The sequence below is a fragment of the Ascaphus truei genome, chromosome 7 (genome assembly GCF_040206685.1).
Source record: "Ascaphus truei isolate aAscTru1 chromosome 7, aAscTru1.hap1, whole genome shotgun sequence".
Classification (NCBI taxonomy): Eukaryota; Metazoa; Chordata; class Amphibia; order Anura; family Ascaphidae; genus Ascaphus; species Ascaphus truei.
In genome coordinates this window covers 93988390-94003607 of record NC_134489.1, presented here as the reverse complement: position 1 = coordinate 94003607, position 15218 = coordinate 93988390, and the positions used below count along the sequence as shown (strand labels likewise).

General features: G+C 37.7%; 1 protein-coding gene across 1 annotated transcript in view; it reads right to left on the bottom strand.

Moving 5' to 3' along the window:
- Positions 1-15218, bottom strand: part of LRP1B (LDL receptor related protein 1B) — a 1102312-nt gene that overhangs the window by 343993 nt on the left and 743101 nt on the right. Inside the window, exon 33 of the mRNA XM_075610066.1 lies at positions 6537-6677. Within this exon, the coding sequence (XP_075466181.1) occupies positions 6537-6677 (141 nt within the window). The remainder of the gene's footprint in view (positions 1-6536; positions 6678-15218) is intronic.

Genomic DNA, 15218 nt, shown 5'->3' with positions numbered 1-15218 from the left:
TACACCCTCCTACTGTCTCTGTACAGTCTTCCTACCTACCAATTAGAGTACACCATACCTCTTTTTTGTTGGGTGCCATAGCCCAGGGAGTCTGGACTTTATCAACAGCCCAGAACGCCTGTATATACAACTGCTATCCCAACACACCTACCTGAAGTGTTACTAGAGGGATCCATTCTGCATTGTTGCTTTATTTTACTACCCTATATTTTAGATGATTATATTAATAAAATGTGTATTTTTATGCTGTTCCATATACCCATTAGGAGATGTGTGCCCATAACTGGGTTTACTTGTCTTGTTTCAGTCTACTATTTACCCCACTACTCAGAGGTGAATATTCTCCCCATACATACTATTTAGCTGAAGCGGGGGTCACTCTTTTTTGTATACTATCAATTAGATTGTAAGCTCTTTGGAGCAGGGATTCCTTTTCCTAAATGTTACTTTTATATCTGAAGCCCTTATTCCTATGATCTGTTATTTTTATTATTTGTTATTTATATGGTTGTCACGTGTATTACAACGGTGAAGCGCTATGTACATTAATGGCGCTATATAAATAAAGACATACGTACGTACATACATAAAGGTCCCTGAGAGGTTTGTAAGCTTCTAATATTTCAACTAATTGTTGGTTCAATAAAAGGTATCATACCGCCTACTCCCTCTCCTCCCTTAGAGAGAGAAATGCACTGAAAGATCCGAGCGCATCCTCTCTCTACAATAGCTGTGATGTGACTGATGGCTGCCGGCTGACAGGCAACGACGTACATTTTGCATTTTTACGCTTTGTCCTGGGCGCACCGACATAGGTTCTGCTGTAATTTTGGGATACAATGCTTTGTATAGTGATTAATTTACTTTTAAAGTTTATCAATGTTTTCTTTGCTTATGTTTTATTGGTTTTGGCATACCATCCCAATATCTTTTTAATCATTATTAGTGTAAAGTTCAAGTTTGTATAGTCTATCCATTTACCCTATTCACACGCTGGTATAGAGTGTAGCTAAGCAGTGATCCTTTCTCTCCTTTTGTTTACATACTGCCATTTATCCCTTCATTACACCTTACCTCAACTATTACTACAATTACTATTTTTTTCACCCCTCCTTCCCCCTCTCCCTCCTCTTTTTTTCCCTATTGGGGTTTTAAACAACTTTATAGATAAATAATTTATTCGCCTAGACTTTCGTTTTTTGGGGGGAGGAGGGGGGTGAGGGGGGTTCATACCTTTAAGGATATTCATAATCAGTAGATTTCAATAAAATTCATGGATTATGAGAACAAAAATACATTTGGTAGTGTAACTGTAAGTAGTGAGATTACAGCAAGACATTGGAAAATACAGCAAGAAAGCAATAAATTATGACATAGCTTTCTAGAGGGTTTTAGTGATTAGCCTTAGAGATCAATCCTCTTCCCAGGAAAACTCAGTAAATAGATTTTGGTACAATATCCTCCACCGATTAAGGTTAACTTCAGGTCCTGGCTGCTGGGAATTGAGATCTGCAGATATTGTGGCTGAAGATTCCTCACATGTGTACTATTAGATAGTGGTCAGACAGCTAGCTGTTTGTGAGTAGGTTTGCTGGCAATACACATCTTTAACTCACGCTGTGCTGAAAATCTGTATAATGCGGCAGGCATAAGCTTATAGGGATCCATGTTAAAATGGATTAGTAAAAAGTGACACACGGTGACTGGTCATGTGCATGTCATTACCCAGAATCCCTGGCTGCAGTGGAAGCTTTGTATATTAAGAGATAATGGGGAAATACAGGCTTGTGGACTTATCTGAGACATGAGAATGTGTTCACATAAGTGATATTTTTATTTGCTGTATTTTTAGTGCAGAATCAATGAGTACTTCAGTATTAGGTGATACCTTTTTTATTTGGACTAACAATTGATGTCATAGGACAAGCTTTCGAGAGTTCTCCTCTCTTCCGCAGGTCGGCAATACTGTACTTTTAGCTAGAGATGTACATGAACATTTTTCAGTTTTGTCTCCCAACAGATTGGTGAGTTGGTAAATTAATATTTCTGCTCACATTTGCATATTTAACGCTGTGTATGCATTCAAGCATGCTGCTAGTAGGGGTTTAACATGTGGTCACAACAGGCCATGTGCGCCACAGCTCCAATTATTTCATTATTCATATGTGACGTATTACTTCGAATTTCATTGGAGTGAGAAATACATTGTTACAAGATGTGTCTACTCAAGTTGAAAAAAAAAATATTAAAAGTTGCATGTTTGTATATATAAACAATATGAATACAAATGTCTAGATGGATCTGTGAACTAAAATGTATAGTTTCTTATGATTTCAGCCATAGGATGTATCTGCAGGCTGGATACTGACATGTGCAAAACTAACTGGCACCACAAGCATGATTTACTTGTCAACTATTCCAGGACTCTGGCGATAACACGTCGGTAGGTTATTTACCTGTTGGCAGGTTTTTAGGTGAGAGCATTTATACAGGTATGCATGGATTATGCTACTAAAGGGAAAAAGCTGCACACCACATGACAATAATAAAAAAGATACAACTAGCGGGGCTCCTGGTTCAGGATTCTCTGTGATGATCCAGCTTACAATGGAAAGTATAAGAAACTGGGCTCCACGGAATTTTCAAGATACATTTGTTGCCAACAAATTGACTGACGTTTCGGCCACAATTGGCCTTTCTCATTCTGCTTTGAGAAAGGCCAATTGTGGCCGAAACGTCAGTCAATTTGTATGCATGGATTATGCAGCATATTTTTTATGAAGCTTTGTTACATTTAATTTTTGCCTGCCCTACGTCTTTTCCCAGTTATTCATTTGCGCATGCTGTAATGTTTACTATTTTAACAGGGAACAGTTGATTATTAATTTATCAAATAGATCAGTTGATTTTAACAACAACAAAAACTCTGGTGTAACTGCCTATGTACTTTCCTGTATAATCACAACATGGAGAAAAGCTCTCCCCCAAGAGATACATCAATCTGTATTTACATGATTCTGAGATTTGCTTTAGTTTAGCTATGCAAGAACACAATAAAAAATGGCAGAAGTTTTAAGTGTTTTTTTTTATTATGCCAAATGTGAATACTTGAAGATTCTAAGCACAGCCAAAGCTTGTAATCATCTGTCAGTGAGCAGCTAATCTAAGCCGGACTGTTATTGCAGTTCTGCAGCATACACAGTTTAAACAGAATATTGCTGTTACTAAACCTGAAAAAACTTGATCTATATTTAAGCCCTGGGTGTATCGGCATTTCTTCAATCACTGTTTAAATTGGCATACTTTATGCAACAGCCTACCGCGTACATTTGATCTAGGATATCAACAGACTGATAGCAGTCTTTAAGATACTGAAAAAATAATTGACACTGCCAACCAGGTTTTTAACGCAGCCCCATGCATTGAACTAGAATGCTTCTTTTGGTGTTGAAAAGGTGCATGTATAACAGAGAGCAAGGACTGTGAGTTGATGTGGAGACTTTCATTTTTTGAGAGCAATTACATATATATATAAAAAAAATTAGCAATCGTTGCTGGTAAAGTAAAACCCTGAACAAAAGACAAAATGATACGCAGAATGTTGAAGATTATTTTGTACAAATATTAACATGTACAGTAATAGAAAAATAAGCAATAATTAGACTTTTCCAATTGTTTTGTAATTTTTTTTTTTAGCTTCCCCCCCCCCCACAATTTTAGCAAAAGGTCAAATTGCTCAAAATTTCACCGGTTACTCAACTCTTTGTCAATATGTTGTTAAAATAGGAGTACATAAAATTTGACCTGCACATGACTTTAATGTGTGGCAAACAAAAGTGTAAAAATGTATCAAACTTTCCATGATTTTGTTTCTTAAAAAAAAGGGCCAAGTTTGCAAAGTTCAGTGAAAATGTTGCACATTTCTTATAACCAATAATAATTAAAAAAAAAATCCTGCTCAAAAAGCCCCTTTATGATTTTACTATTAGTACTTGCAGAGGCAGAACTAGGCAGGAGGGGAAGGGGAGGGGGCTTGTAAGGACCGAGGGTGGCTTGTAAGGACCCCCAAAGTGACGCCGAGCCTGCCGCTGCTCCCGTGAGCCGATCCGGAGGCGAATCAGCTGGTAACCTCGACAGACGAATCTGCTGCTGGGAAATCGTTATCATCTGCACGGCATCCTTCCCACGAGCAGACACTGAGAGCACACACACACACGCCGGCTGACGTGTGCAGCGCCTCCTCTGCAGATCCGTTCCGGTGCAGTAGCTGTTTGAGCAGCAGAGAGGGGATACTCTCTAAATTATCCACCGCTTGTTACCATCTTTCATCCGGTGAGTGGGCAGTTCACCTGGTGTCGCAGTGTGGTGGTCCTAACCATTAACCAATTGGTCATTTTATTATTCTGTGCATTTTTTTATTTTTCTTATGTCCACTGTCATAGTAATTGTTTCATTAAATGTTTTTTAATAATTTTCACCTTGATCTCAGCTGTTAGTTTTTAGTCTTGTATGTTGTTCGTCCTATATATCCACAGTATTATGCTATGTTTTGTATTTTTGTCTTCTTCTTTTTCAAGTACAACTCATCTATCCTGAGCCTCACCTTGGCCCTGCATTTGGTGTGATATATCCTTTATCATTTTGGCGCCTGTAATACACCTGTTTCACTTACTATCCTCTTGTGTTACAGAAAACAATATACTGTGACAGACTTAGGCTGCAGCCAGGGTGAATGAGAGCGCGCTGGCGCTCAAGCTCTGCGCTCATTTTGCTCCACCGATTTCTGTCCTGTTAGTTGCGCATGCGGGGGGAGGGTGTTGGGGGGTATGGCTGTGACGTCACGGAGCTGCTTCGCCCTCATTGGGCGAACCACTCACGTGACGCATCAGTGAGCAGCAAAATCAAAGCAGCAAGCTCACGTGCATGTGCGTGCAAACCCGCACCCTAGACAAGCACATTCAGAATGTTCAATCTGATCGCGCTAAGCACGAGAGCGCACGCACGCTTCGCTTCACCCTGGCCGCAACCTTAGAGACTGCTTTGATTAGCATGCATTTGAGGCGTGCTTTTTTGCCAGCATGACAATGGTTAACATACATTAGCCATAGATCAGTACTAGGAAATAGAGCACAGAGGCCTCCGACAGTGTACATCAGATAGATCTGACGTGTTGCATCAATGAATTAGCCTGGTGTGTGTGCCGTCTTGTGTTGTTAAAGTCCCGGCCTTCTCTGAATAAGACTGATTATTTTTCAATAAGAATGTTTACACGTGGGATATTTTAATAGGCCTCTTTTTACACAGGTTCCTATAAATACCACATCGCTAAATTAAAAAAACTGTAATCCCACCTATAAGGGGTCACTACCACATATTTATTTTCACGTTTGAAGCTCCCATGTGTATATATATGAACTATTTATCTTTTAGTTTAATATAGAATAATATATCAAAAGGAATAATCAGCGCTCCAGTGCTCACTAAAATAATAATAATATGTGTCAATTAGTGTGTGACTATAATTGATTACTAATTTGAATATATTAAATGCGTATGAAGTGTGCTGATGAAGTGCAAATAAATTATGTTACATAACAATGTGATAGCAAAACCAATTAAAATATATACATATAAATAAAATTAATCTCAAAAATGAGTATAGCACCCACATAGTCAATATATTGAATATGTAAATTGACTTGTATAAAAAATATATAGATTAAATGGAGATTTGAGTGCATGCTCCATAGTACAATATATTTAATTACTGCGATAAAAATAGACAAGAAAAAAATACTCAATTGTGAATGAGAGGTGGATAGCAATTATTTAACGTTACCACTCTGAGTCCTGAAAATGGAATCAAGCCATGAGGCAGAAAGGTTTCTAAGCAGCCAAATAGTTGTCTAAAATGGCTCTTTAAACAGAATAATGAAACCACTAGGCAAACGCCTGGGTGTTGCAGTTGCAAATTCTGATGTAAATAGATATATAACTTCATGGAGACGACACTGTGTCTTTACCGAGTTATATATCTATTTACATCAGAGTTTGCAACTGCTTTGTTTGCAACTGCTACTGAAGAATACTTACCTCCGAAGGTGGTGCCAGTATCTCTTGCAGTTTTCTGTAGTTTAAAGCACCCGGTCACATGGGTCAATAGGAAGCCGCACGGATGACCACTGATTAAGCTATCCAGTACATATCATTTCATATTGTAATTACAGATCTGCTTTGAAATAATAATTATTTAATTGTCACACTTAGGCCCTTATTCTGCAAGGTGTGATAGTGCAGATGACGTGCTATCGCATGGAAAACCCCATTAAAGTCATTTGGACTTTTCATGCAATAGCACCTGCAATATCACACCTTACAGAATAAGGGCTTTAGCATGTTGTTACTTTGTTTACATTTGAATTCAAAGTATGACCTGTGAATAAATAGCTTAATGACTTTCTTAATTAATTTAAACACTGTTCTTTCATAACTTTATAATGTTACAGAATGTACATTAAACAGAAAAGGCATATTACCTTGCTGGGCTTCTTTATCATAAAGCTTCATGTGTACAACTCCTGAAGTCTTATTTCTCATGATAGTTGGATTTCTTCCATCTTTTTTGTTGCAGGTTCCAATTTGACCCAAGTGTTGGTCCGCCCACCAAAGTTTGTTATCTGCAAAATAGGATTATGTACACTGTTAATGAGGAACACCAGAATCTCATTATTGATTCGCAGAAAGTAGTTTGTCCTACACACTACATAATATATGAATAGCACGGCGTCTCAAAAGTGTGATTTGGTTACTTAGACAAAATAATTAAAAAATAAGGAAATAGAAGTCATATCCTTATTTTGGCTAGGTGTTACTGATCACAGTGCTAAGCCTTTGCATACTGTGACCAGGATGCACAAAGCTCCATTATGTCCCTTAATTTGACGTTACCTTAATGACACTTTTAGACTAACAGTGTATCTTCAAAGGACAATACCTAAAGTTATGCCATATTTTCTCCCATGAAGAGCATAGCGTTAACTATAATGGCCATTAGTGGTTCAAATTTGCAAATGAGCCCTTATCATAACATCACAAACACTCAACCCCATTCAGGTTAATGCAGGGACCTAATGTTACGTTAATTAGGTACTATCTAAACGTTACATTACTCACATCTAGACTCTTTTGCGGGGTCTGGATGGGTGTAGCACCACAGTTAGCTTTACTGGAGCTTTGTCACTCTACAGTAGGCCCCTAAGTGCCATTCAATAGAGAAGGGTTAAAGATGTGCTTAGACTTTGCACAATCTTTGACCCGTATTTCATATGCTGTGTCTGTGCTGTGCCTTCAAATAAATGGAAAGATTTCTTCACAGAATATGAAATAAATAGACTGTTTCTTTTACTTTTATTTTTCCCAAACAAAATACTTGTCTGTTGTAAGTTTTTTTTCTGTATATTTATTAATAGCAAATGACACCTAGATTTAAATATTCTCCTATTCCCCCAAAAATATCAGTAAATCCTCTAAATATAGGGTAGTTTTGGTTTAGATGCCACCAATACTAAACACAAATGACAGTACAGTAAGTGTATACAATTTAATACCTAAATCAGTGGTGCTCAACTCCAGTCCTCAAGATCCCCCAACAGGTCAGGTATTAAGGATATTCCTGCTGCAGCATAGGTGACTCAATCAGTGACTCAATCGTTGACTGAGCCACTGATTGAGCCACAACTGTGCTGAAGCTGGAATATCATTAAAACCTTACCTGCTGGGGGGTGGGGGGGGGGCGTAGGGGTCTTGAGTACTGGAGTTCAACACCCTTGATCTAAATGAAATCATGTACTGTACTTTACATCACAAAGTTTTGCTACTGAGAAACTATTTGAGTAAAAGTTTCCATTACTGCCACAACAGAAAAGTGTATTTCATTGAATATATTTGGTTTTGTCCTATGCTATCGATTTTCTGACATTTCTAGAAACATTCACTACATTGTCCCTCTATTTCTGTTACAGTAACTGTATTCTCCTGTTTCATTAGTTTGCAGGAATGCTCTGCCTGTTGACATAGACAAATGTAAAATGCTACCTTTAGAGACAAGAAATAAAGAGAGAGATGGCAGGCTAAATGAGATCATACTGACCAAGATGGATCAGCAACGGGATATTGAAGTCATAATAGACCAATCATTCATAAAGTTGGGCAAATATATATATTAACAAATAACAATATAATGAATAGGATGTCAAGATGCACAGCAAAGAGAATAAAGAGATCACCAAAGAAAATTATGTAACAATTGTAGAGCAACATAAAATATGATATCGACATACCATGTACAAAGAAAATTACATTCAATACAATGTTTAGATCTGGAAGACTGTACATATTACCGCACACCTCCCTTTATGAAGTATGCTGCTGGTAAAGGGATTGGCATTACATATATGGAAAACAAAAGAACAGATCCTGCGCTCCTACCAATTTTGGTTAAAATATACCAGTGACATGTTTACATTTAGAACCTAAGGCCTCGCCCCCACTTCTCGCTACAGCGTGCACGGAGCAAACAAGATATGACCCTCTATGGGGCTGGCTCCAGTCACTGCCTGCATGCACCTGCAGGAAGCGCGATGTGTGAGCACCTTTGCCAAAGACAAGGTTTTTGTCTTTTGCCGCAGCCGAGCAATGGCCATGTCACAGTGATGGTTCAGCCAATGACATTGTGGCTGCGCCCCTGCCACCCCCCCCTCTTTCCCCCCATCGCGATCTCATGCTCTTCTCTGGACGTGCGTCCCAGACCACACACGTGCATGCAGTGACTAGTCAGTCCGTGTGACAAAGGAGTCATTTGGTTGCATCTTTTAATCAAAACATGATTCAAGCCTGCCAACCTCATCAAGGTAAACTCCGTTTAGCAGGTACCTACACTGAATATATGTAATTTCTTATTGTCCCGCGGATGTTTAGACATGAGTGGAATTGCACGATATGGGATTACTTCTCACTTAGATTGCTGTCAATGGATTAGTCATAAACAAATAAAGGATATTTGGTCAAATCCCTGCAAAGCTTGTTATGGTGACAACGCATTCATCACAAGGTAATTACTCATGTGTTGCCAAAAAGAAATACACAAGATGCTACGGAACAAATTAAACAGTGCATACTGTATGTAGGAGACGTTATTGCACCCATTTTCACAGTCTATCTTGTAACTAGTTAGCAAAACCCTGAGATTTTGTCACTAGCGACTCCATTGCATTCACAGGTAAATCTCACAATAACAGGCCCAGACTCACTCTACCCATAATTCATGTTTGTGTGTAATAATATGGAGCCAGTCACGAATGGTAAAATAACAAAACTTCACAGATTTGTATTCTTCTCCGTACTCTCTATGATAAAAGATTTGTCTTAACATACACTTATTGTTTCTGCTTTGCACTCAATTGTATTGTAATTATATTTTTACAAGACCCCAAAATGTTGGTACAGCTCAACCCCGTTATAACGCGATATGTTACAACACGAATCCGCTTATAACGCGATGCAAGCACGGCACCCAATTTTCATATTTATGAATACTTTACAACACGATTATTGGTATATCAAATACCTTATTGTACAATGCATACAATTGTACATTATTTCTAACGCGATCTGCTTATAACGAGATGTGATTCTTTGGACCCCAAGCACAGCGTTAAAAGGGGGTTGAGCTGTAATGTGGTCATTCCGTCAATGCTTAGACTAACAACCTCAATACTGTAAAAGATATAGGAACATGTTCAAACACTTAATAACGCATTCAGGCCCATAAACATATGACAGTCTGTTGATCATATTTTGGTTTTTAATAGACAAAGGCTTTCTCAAATAATTAAAAATATGTGTTTTACACCATTTTCATGGTCCTATAAAGAGTTAACAGGGCGCATGAAAGTCACTCTACATGAGCACCAATTTCATTGATTTTCTGGTGTAAAAAGATAACACAATCCATTATTTAAAATTTCTTATCAGATTTTCTTAAAGGCATTTACCATTAGGATTTAACCATTAAAAACACATACATACAGAAACATATAGGATACAACAAAAACATCTTTAAAATAAATAAGTTATGGTGGGTAACAAAATATCACTTGTGAACACATTCACATGTCTCAGGCAATATTACAAAGATACGTCCTTTCCTCTGTTGCTCGACTGCTAAAACTATGACTCAGGCCCTCATTCTCTCCTGACTCGATTACTGTAACATCCTGCTGTCCAGCCTTCCTGCCTCTCGCCTGTCTCCCCTACAATCTAAGCTAAACGCGTCTCCCCTGCTGAAATCACTCTCCTGGCTTCATAGCAAATCCCGCATCTCACACACAATTCTCCTCCTCACTTTTAAAGGCCCTCTTCTGCCCCTCCTTACATCTCAGCCCTAATTTCTTGCTATGTACCATCCCGACTCTTGCGTTCTGCTCAAAGATGTCTTCTCTCTAAAGCCCTCTCCCACCTTAAACCTTTCTCACTGACTGCCCCACACCTCTGGAATGTCCTTCCCCTCAATACCCGACTAGCACCTTCTCTATCCACCTTTAAGACCCACCTTAAGACCCACTTGCTTAAAGAAGCATATGAGTAGCACTGTGGCTAATACTATACACATGATACATAAAGTTTGGCCCCTGCAGACACACTTAACAGAATGTCCTCCTACTGTCTCTGTACATTCTTCCTACCTACCAATCAGATTGTAAGCTCTTCGGAGCAGGGACTCCTCTTCCTAAATGTTACTTTTATGTCTGATGAACTTATTCCCATGGTCTGTTATTTGTATTATTTGGTATTTATATGATTGTCACATATATTACTACTGTGAAGCGCTATGTACATTAATGGAGCTATATAAATAAAGACATACATACATACAGATCTGCAACCCTGCTGTTCATCGTTACCAATGCTTCCACTGCAGCTAGGGATTCTGGGACTGCCATGCAAATGAGCACACAGTGTCACCTTTTGCTTCAAATCCATTTTAATACGGACGCCTAGATGCCACATTACAGAACATTTCAGCACAGCCAGTAAAACTAACCACAGACATAGGTTTCAAGCTTTTGGGTCTCAGCAGTGTGATGATGGTTATACTGGCTCTGCAATATGAAGATGTGATAGGTTTCAACCACACATTAAATAAGTTATGGTGGGTCCACCGCACAGCATACAGCAAATACAAACATCACTCGTGAGCACATTCACATGCACATTTCTTTCAATTGAAACTCTTCCAAGTTAAAACATATGTGTACAATGATGTACAGTATAAGGAGAAAGGGCAGTAACATTTTGTCATTTGCCAAGTTCAATTTAGTTTCTTAACGTGAACCTCCTATCTTTTATTTATCCTGTCAATAAAAATCCAATTTTCTTTGCAAGAAAATATGGAGAAGTTTCACTGCCAAGTTATTGATTTTTTTCACTCATATTTTCTTTTCAACCTACCACCACAGGATTTACCTGTAGGTTGATGGGAGAGACATGACATTTTCCAAAACAGAAGAGTCTCATCCATTGAGGTGACCACTGGACATACCCTCAATTACTATTCTTATTTTTGCTTTTCTACTAAGAGAGATGCAAAATGAAGTATCATATTAACCTTTGATACACCTCTCTACTCGTTTCTATCATAAAAACAAAAACTGTTTCCCCAATTTGTGAAACTTGGACACTTTGGAATAACATAAAAGCTTTCAGTTGATGCTACTATACAAATGACCTTTACAAACCAGAGAGGACTCTTTATTTACAATATTCAGAAAAAATAAATGTATGGTTTTAATCATATTTTATAAACAATGTTCATATTGCAAGACATCTAGAAATGTGCAAAACTGAAGTTGCAAAACTTTTTGCACCTTTTTAAAAATTCCCCAGTTCGCAAGATACTGTATCTCGTCCAGCTTTACAGGAACAGGACTAAAACAATAACGTAATTAGTGTCATATGCTGCTTGAATATGTGAAATTGTGCAACACTACGTTTCAAACCCTTCGGGAGTGGGAAAAATGGGGAGAGAGATAGAGTCCTATTAAATAGAGTACCCACGGACTTATATACAGTACCTCCCACATCACTGCTCTTTACACGGGAAGTAAAAATACCTTTGAACACAGCTCAGAGACTGTGGAAATAAGCTATATTGAATATGCAAATACGCTTTTTCCCAAGCCATCTTCAATATGTTCACAGGTATCTTTCTGTGTGTTGTGTAGAGGAATGTTAACAATATAGTATAGTAAAGTAAACAGTATATTCTAAATAGAACTGCCCCTCTCTTTCCATCTCTATTCCTCTATTTTTTATCATAAGCAATATTTCAATTCTAGCGGGATATTTGACAAAATAAAAAAAATGCTTAGTTTTTCTTAAGGGTACCAATTTTACTTGGTTCGCAAAGCGCTGAGAACATTTTGCACATCTCAAAATACAATCTATCCACTTTAATGCTGTGTGCATCATTTATAAATTATCATCACTAATATTTGCGTATAAGTGAAGTAATTTTCTATTAAATGTAAGAATTTTCTTGGTGTACATTAACGTGAGTGTAAAGCTTAAAAAACACTGTTACTGTATTGAAACGACCCACCTTCTTTACCTCTGCATGTCACATGTACAAAAACAACAATTATCCAATTAGGACTTATATGTTTTCAGTTTTTCATATTCTAAAATTAAGACATTTTTTTTTTTTAGTGGGTTAAGAGGCTTTTATCTTCCTTCAATTAGGAAAAGGAAAATGTACCATGATTAACCAAATAAAATGAATTACATAAAAAGAAGCGCTTAGCCAAAATACTGTCTTGTTTTTAGCCAGCAATGTTCTGCACTTCATTATATTTCACAGGTGCCTTCTTTTGTTTTTGTAGTAGACTAAACAGTATAAACTAATGTATATAACTAAAACCAATGGCAACAGTTATATGGCAGAAATAATGCCCAAGGTAATCTTTACGCATCCAGAGTGATGTCCACGGCATTTCAGCAACTGTGAACTGGTATTGAAATACAATTTTAGAAATTTAGCACGATGAGGGTCATGTATAAAATCTGCTGCCAAATTGGTGCAATACTAGTGCAAAGAACAACAAAGAAAAAAAAGCATCCAATTGTGTTCTTGTTCAAATAACTTGTTTACTTTATTAAAACTTGTATTTTATTTCCCAATTATGATTTTGCACATGTTTTGCAGTAGGTAGACTTTTTTAAATAGTTGTCCCGGTTCCTCTTTACACAGTTAACTGACTGCAGGCACAGTTGTAGATCCAATAATTATATTTAGTTTTTCTATCGGTATTTAATCTTGCTGCAGTGCTATATATGAGGAGTGGTATACAAACAGTATAGTGTGCAGTAGACAGCACAAAATAAGAAAAATATACTAGTCGCTATGAAGAGAATCCTGATGGTGGTGGTGCAACGGAAACAAAAAGGGACCCCATTCCCTAAAGGGTAATCATACAAAAAATAAAACAGTTCCCAGCACTCACACAAGATAAGAAACACTGTGAGGATTAAGTCAACATTTTTCTAATAATAAATATAACAAGCAAATGAAAATATGTAAAAAATGCATAAAGTGCAAAACTACACAGCATGAAATATCAGAACTAACTGAAGGGTGAGCTAACCCCCTGAAACCTTGCCCCCCTTTATTGATTTTCTTCATTGTTTATTTACTGCCCTCCCCCTTTTTCCCCCTTTCCCTCACCCTGATTGGTAGTTCTCCTTTTGTCTAGCCTCTCTCCCTTCACTCCTGTGTTTGGTGTATAGCTCCCCCTTCAGTTGGTTCTGATATTTCATGCTGTGTATTATTATTTTTTTCACTTTCTGTGTTTTTTTTTACATATTGTCATTCTCTACTGATATTTATTAACAGTAAATGTTTTACTTAAGCCTCCCAGTGTTTCTTATCTCATAGTGTGAGTGCTGGGAACTTTTTTGTTTTTTACATACCGTATGAGGATGTTTCTACTCTTACATATGGTAAAGAGTACCCAAACCACGTACCTCTCCTGCTAATGCCCATCATGTAATTAGAAAAGGCTGTTATCTCTGTTTCAGACCACAGAATATTTTTTCACTCATAAATCTCATTAGTGGATAATTCTGCACAGGGTTATCTCATCACTAGCCCTTTGAGAATTGGTCATCTGTGGATACAGAAGATGGTAAGTCTCCTGCACCTACAATTAAAGAAAATGGAATCAAAATAGTATTTTTAATATGCTTGAACTGCACTGCCGTGCATGCCTTTAATCTGCCCCATGTATTCTCCTATTGCTGCTATAGAAGCATCTTCACACTGTGCAATAATTGATGAGGATGATCACATAGTTGGCATCGTTTCCTTTTAAAGTCTGCTTGTTATCCAATAACACGGCATGAATAGAGATTTTAGAAAAAAAAAACAATAATGGAATTCTGAAATGTGAGGAGAAATCACTAATAAGACACACGCCAAATTCTAGATAAAACAGGGAATGATTAATACCCCAAACACTATATTAGTGTTTAGTTTCCCCAGCCATCCCTAAAGGGTTCCCTGCAGTTTTCAGGTCATTTGAAATTTGCACCAAATACAGAAGAATTTACAATGCACCTGATCTCAGATGCACTATTAGAGAGGGTCGGGGTTCCTTACAATGCATCTGATCTCAGACGCGCTATTAGAGAGGGTCGGGGTTCCTTACAATGCATCTAATCTCAGACGCGCTATTAGAGAGGGTCGGGGTTCCTTACAATGCATCTGATCTCAGACGCACTATTAGGGAGTGATGGGATTCTTTACAATGCATTTGATTTCAGACGCCTATTACAGGGTTCTGCAGCATTTCAAAATATACTTATAGGATTCCTTAACCAAAAAAAGCTTGAAAATCAGTTAACTATCTGCAAAGACTGCAAACCTGAATATGATAGCTAATGCATGCCAGCATCTACAGTATCAGAATTGACATACACAATCTGCTACATCCCTGAAAACGGTATGCTGGTGCAAATACTGGCTTAAAAGACTTTGGGGCCTATGCAGAGAGCAGCGCTTTTTAAAATTGGAGAGGGGAATAAAAAGTAGGTTTAATGGAGAGTTTTATTCTCCATATGCAGAAATGGGCGAAATCCGCTATTTTTAGCATTACTGCATGTGG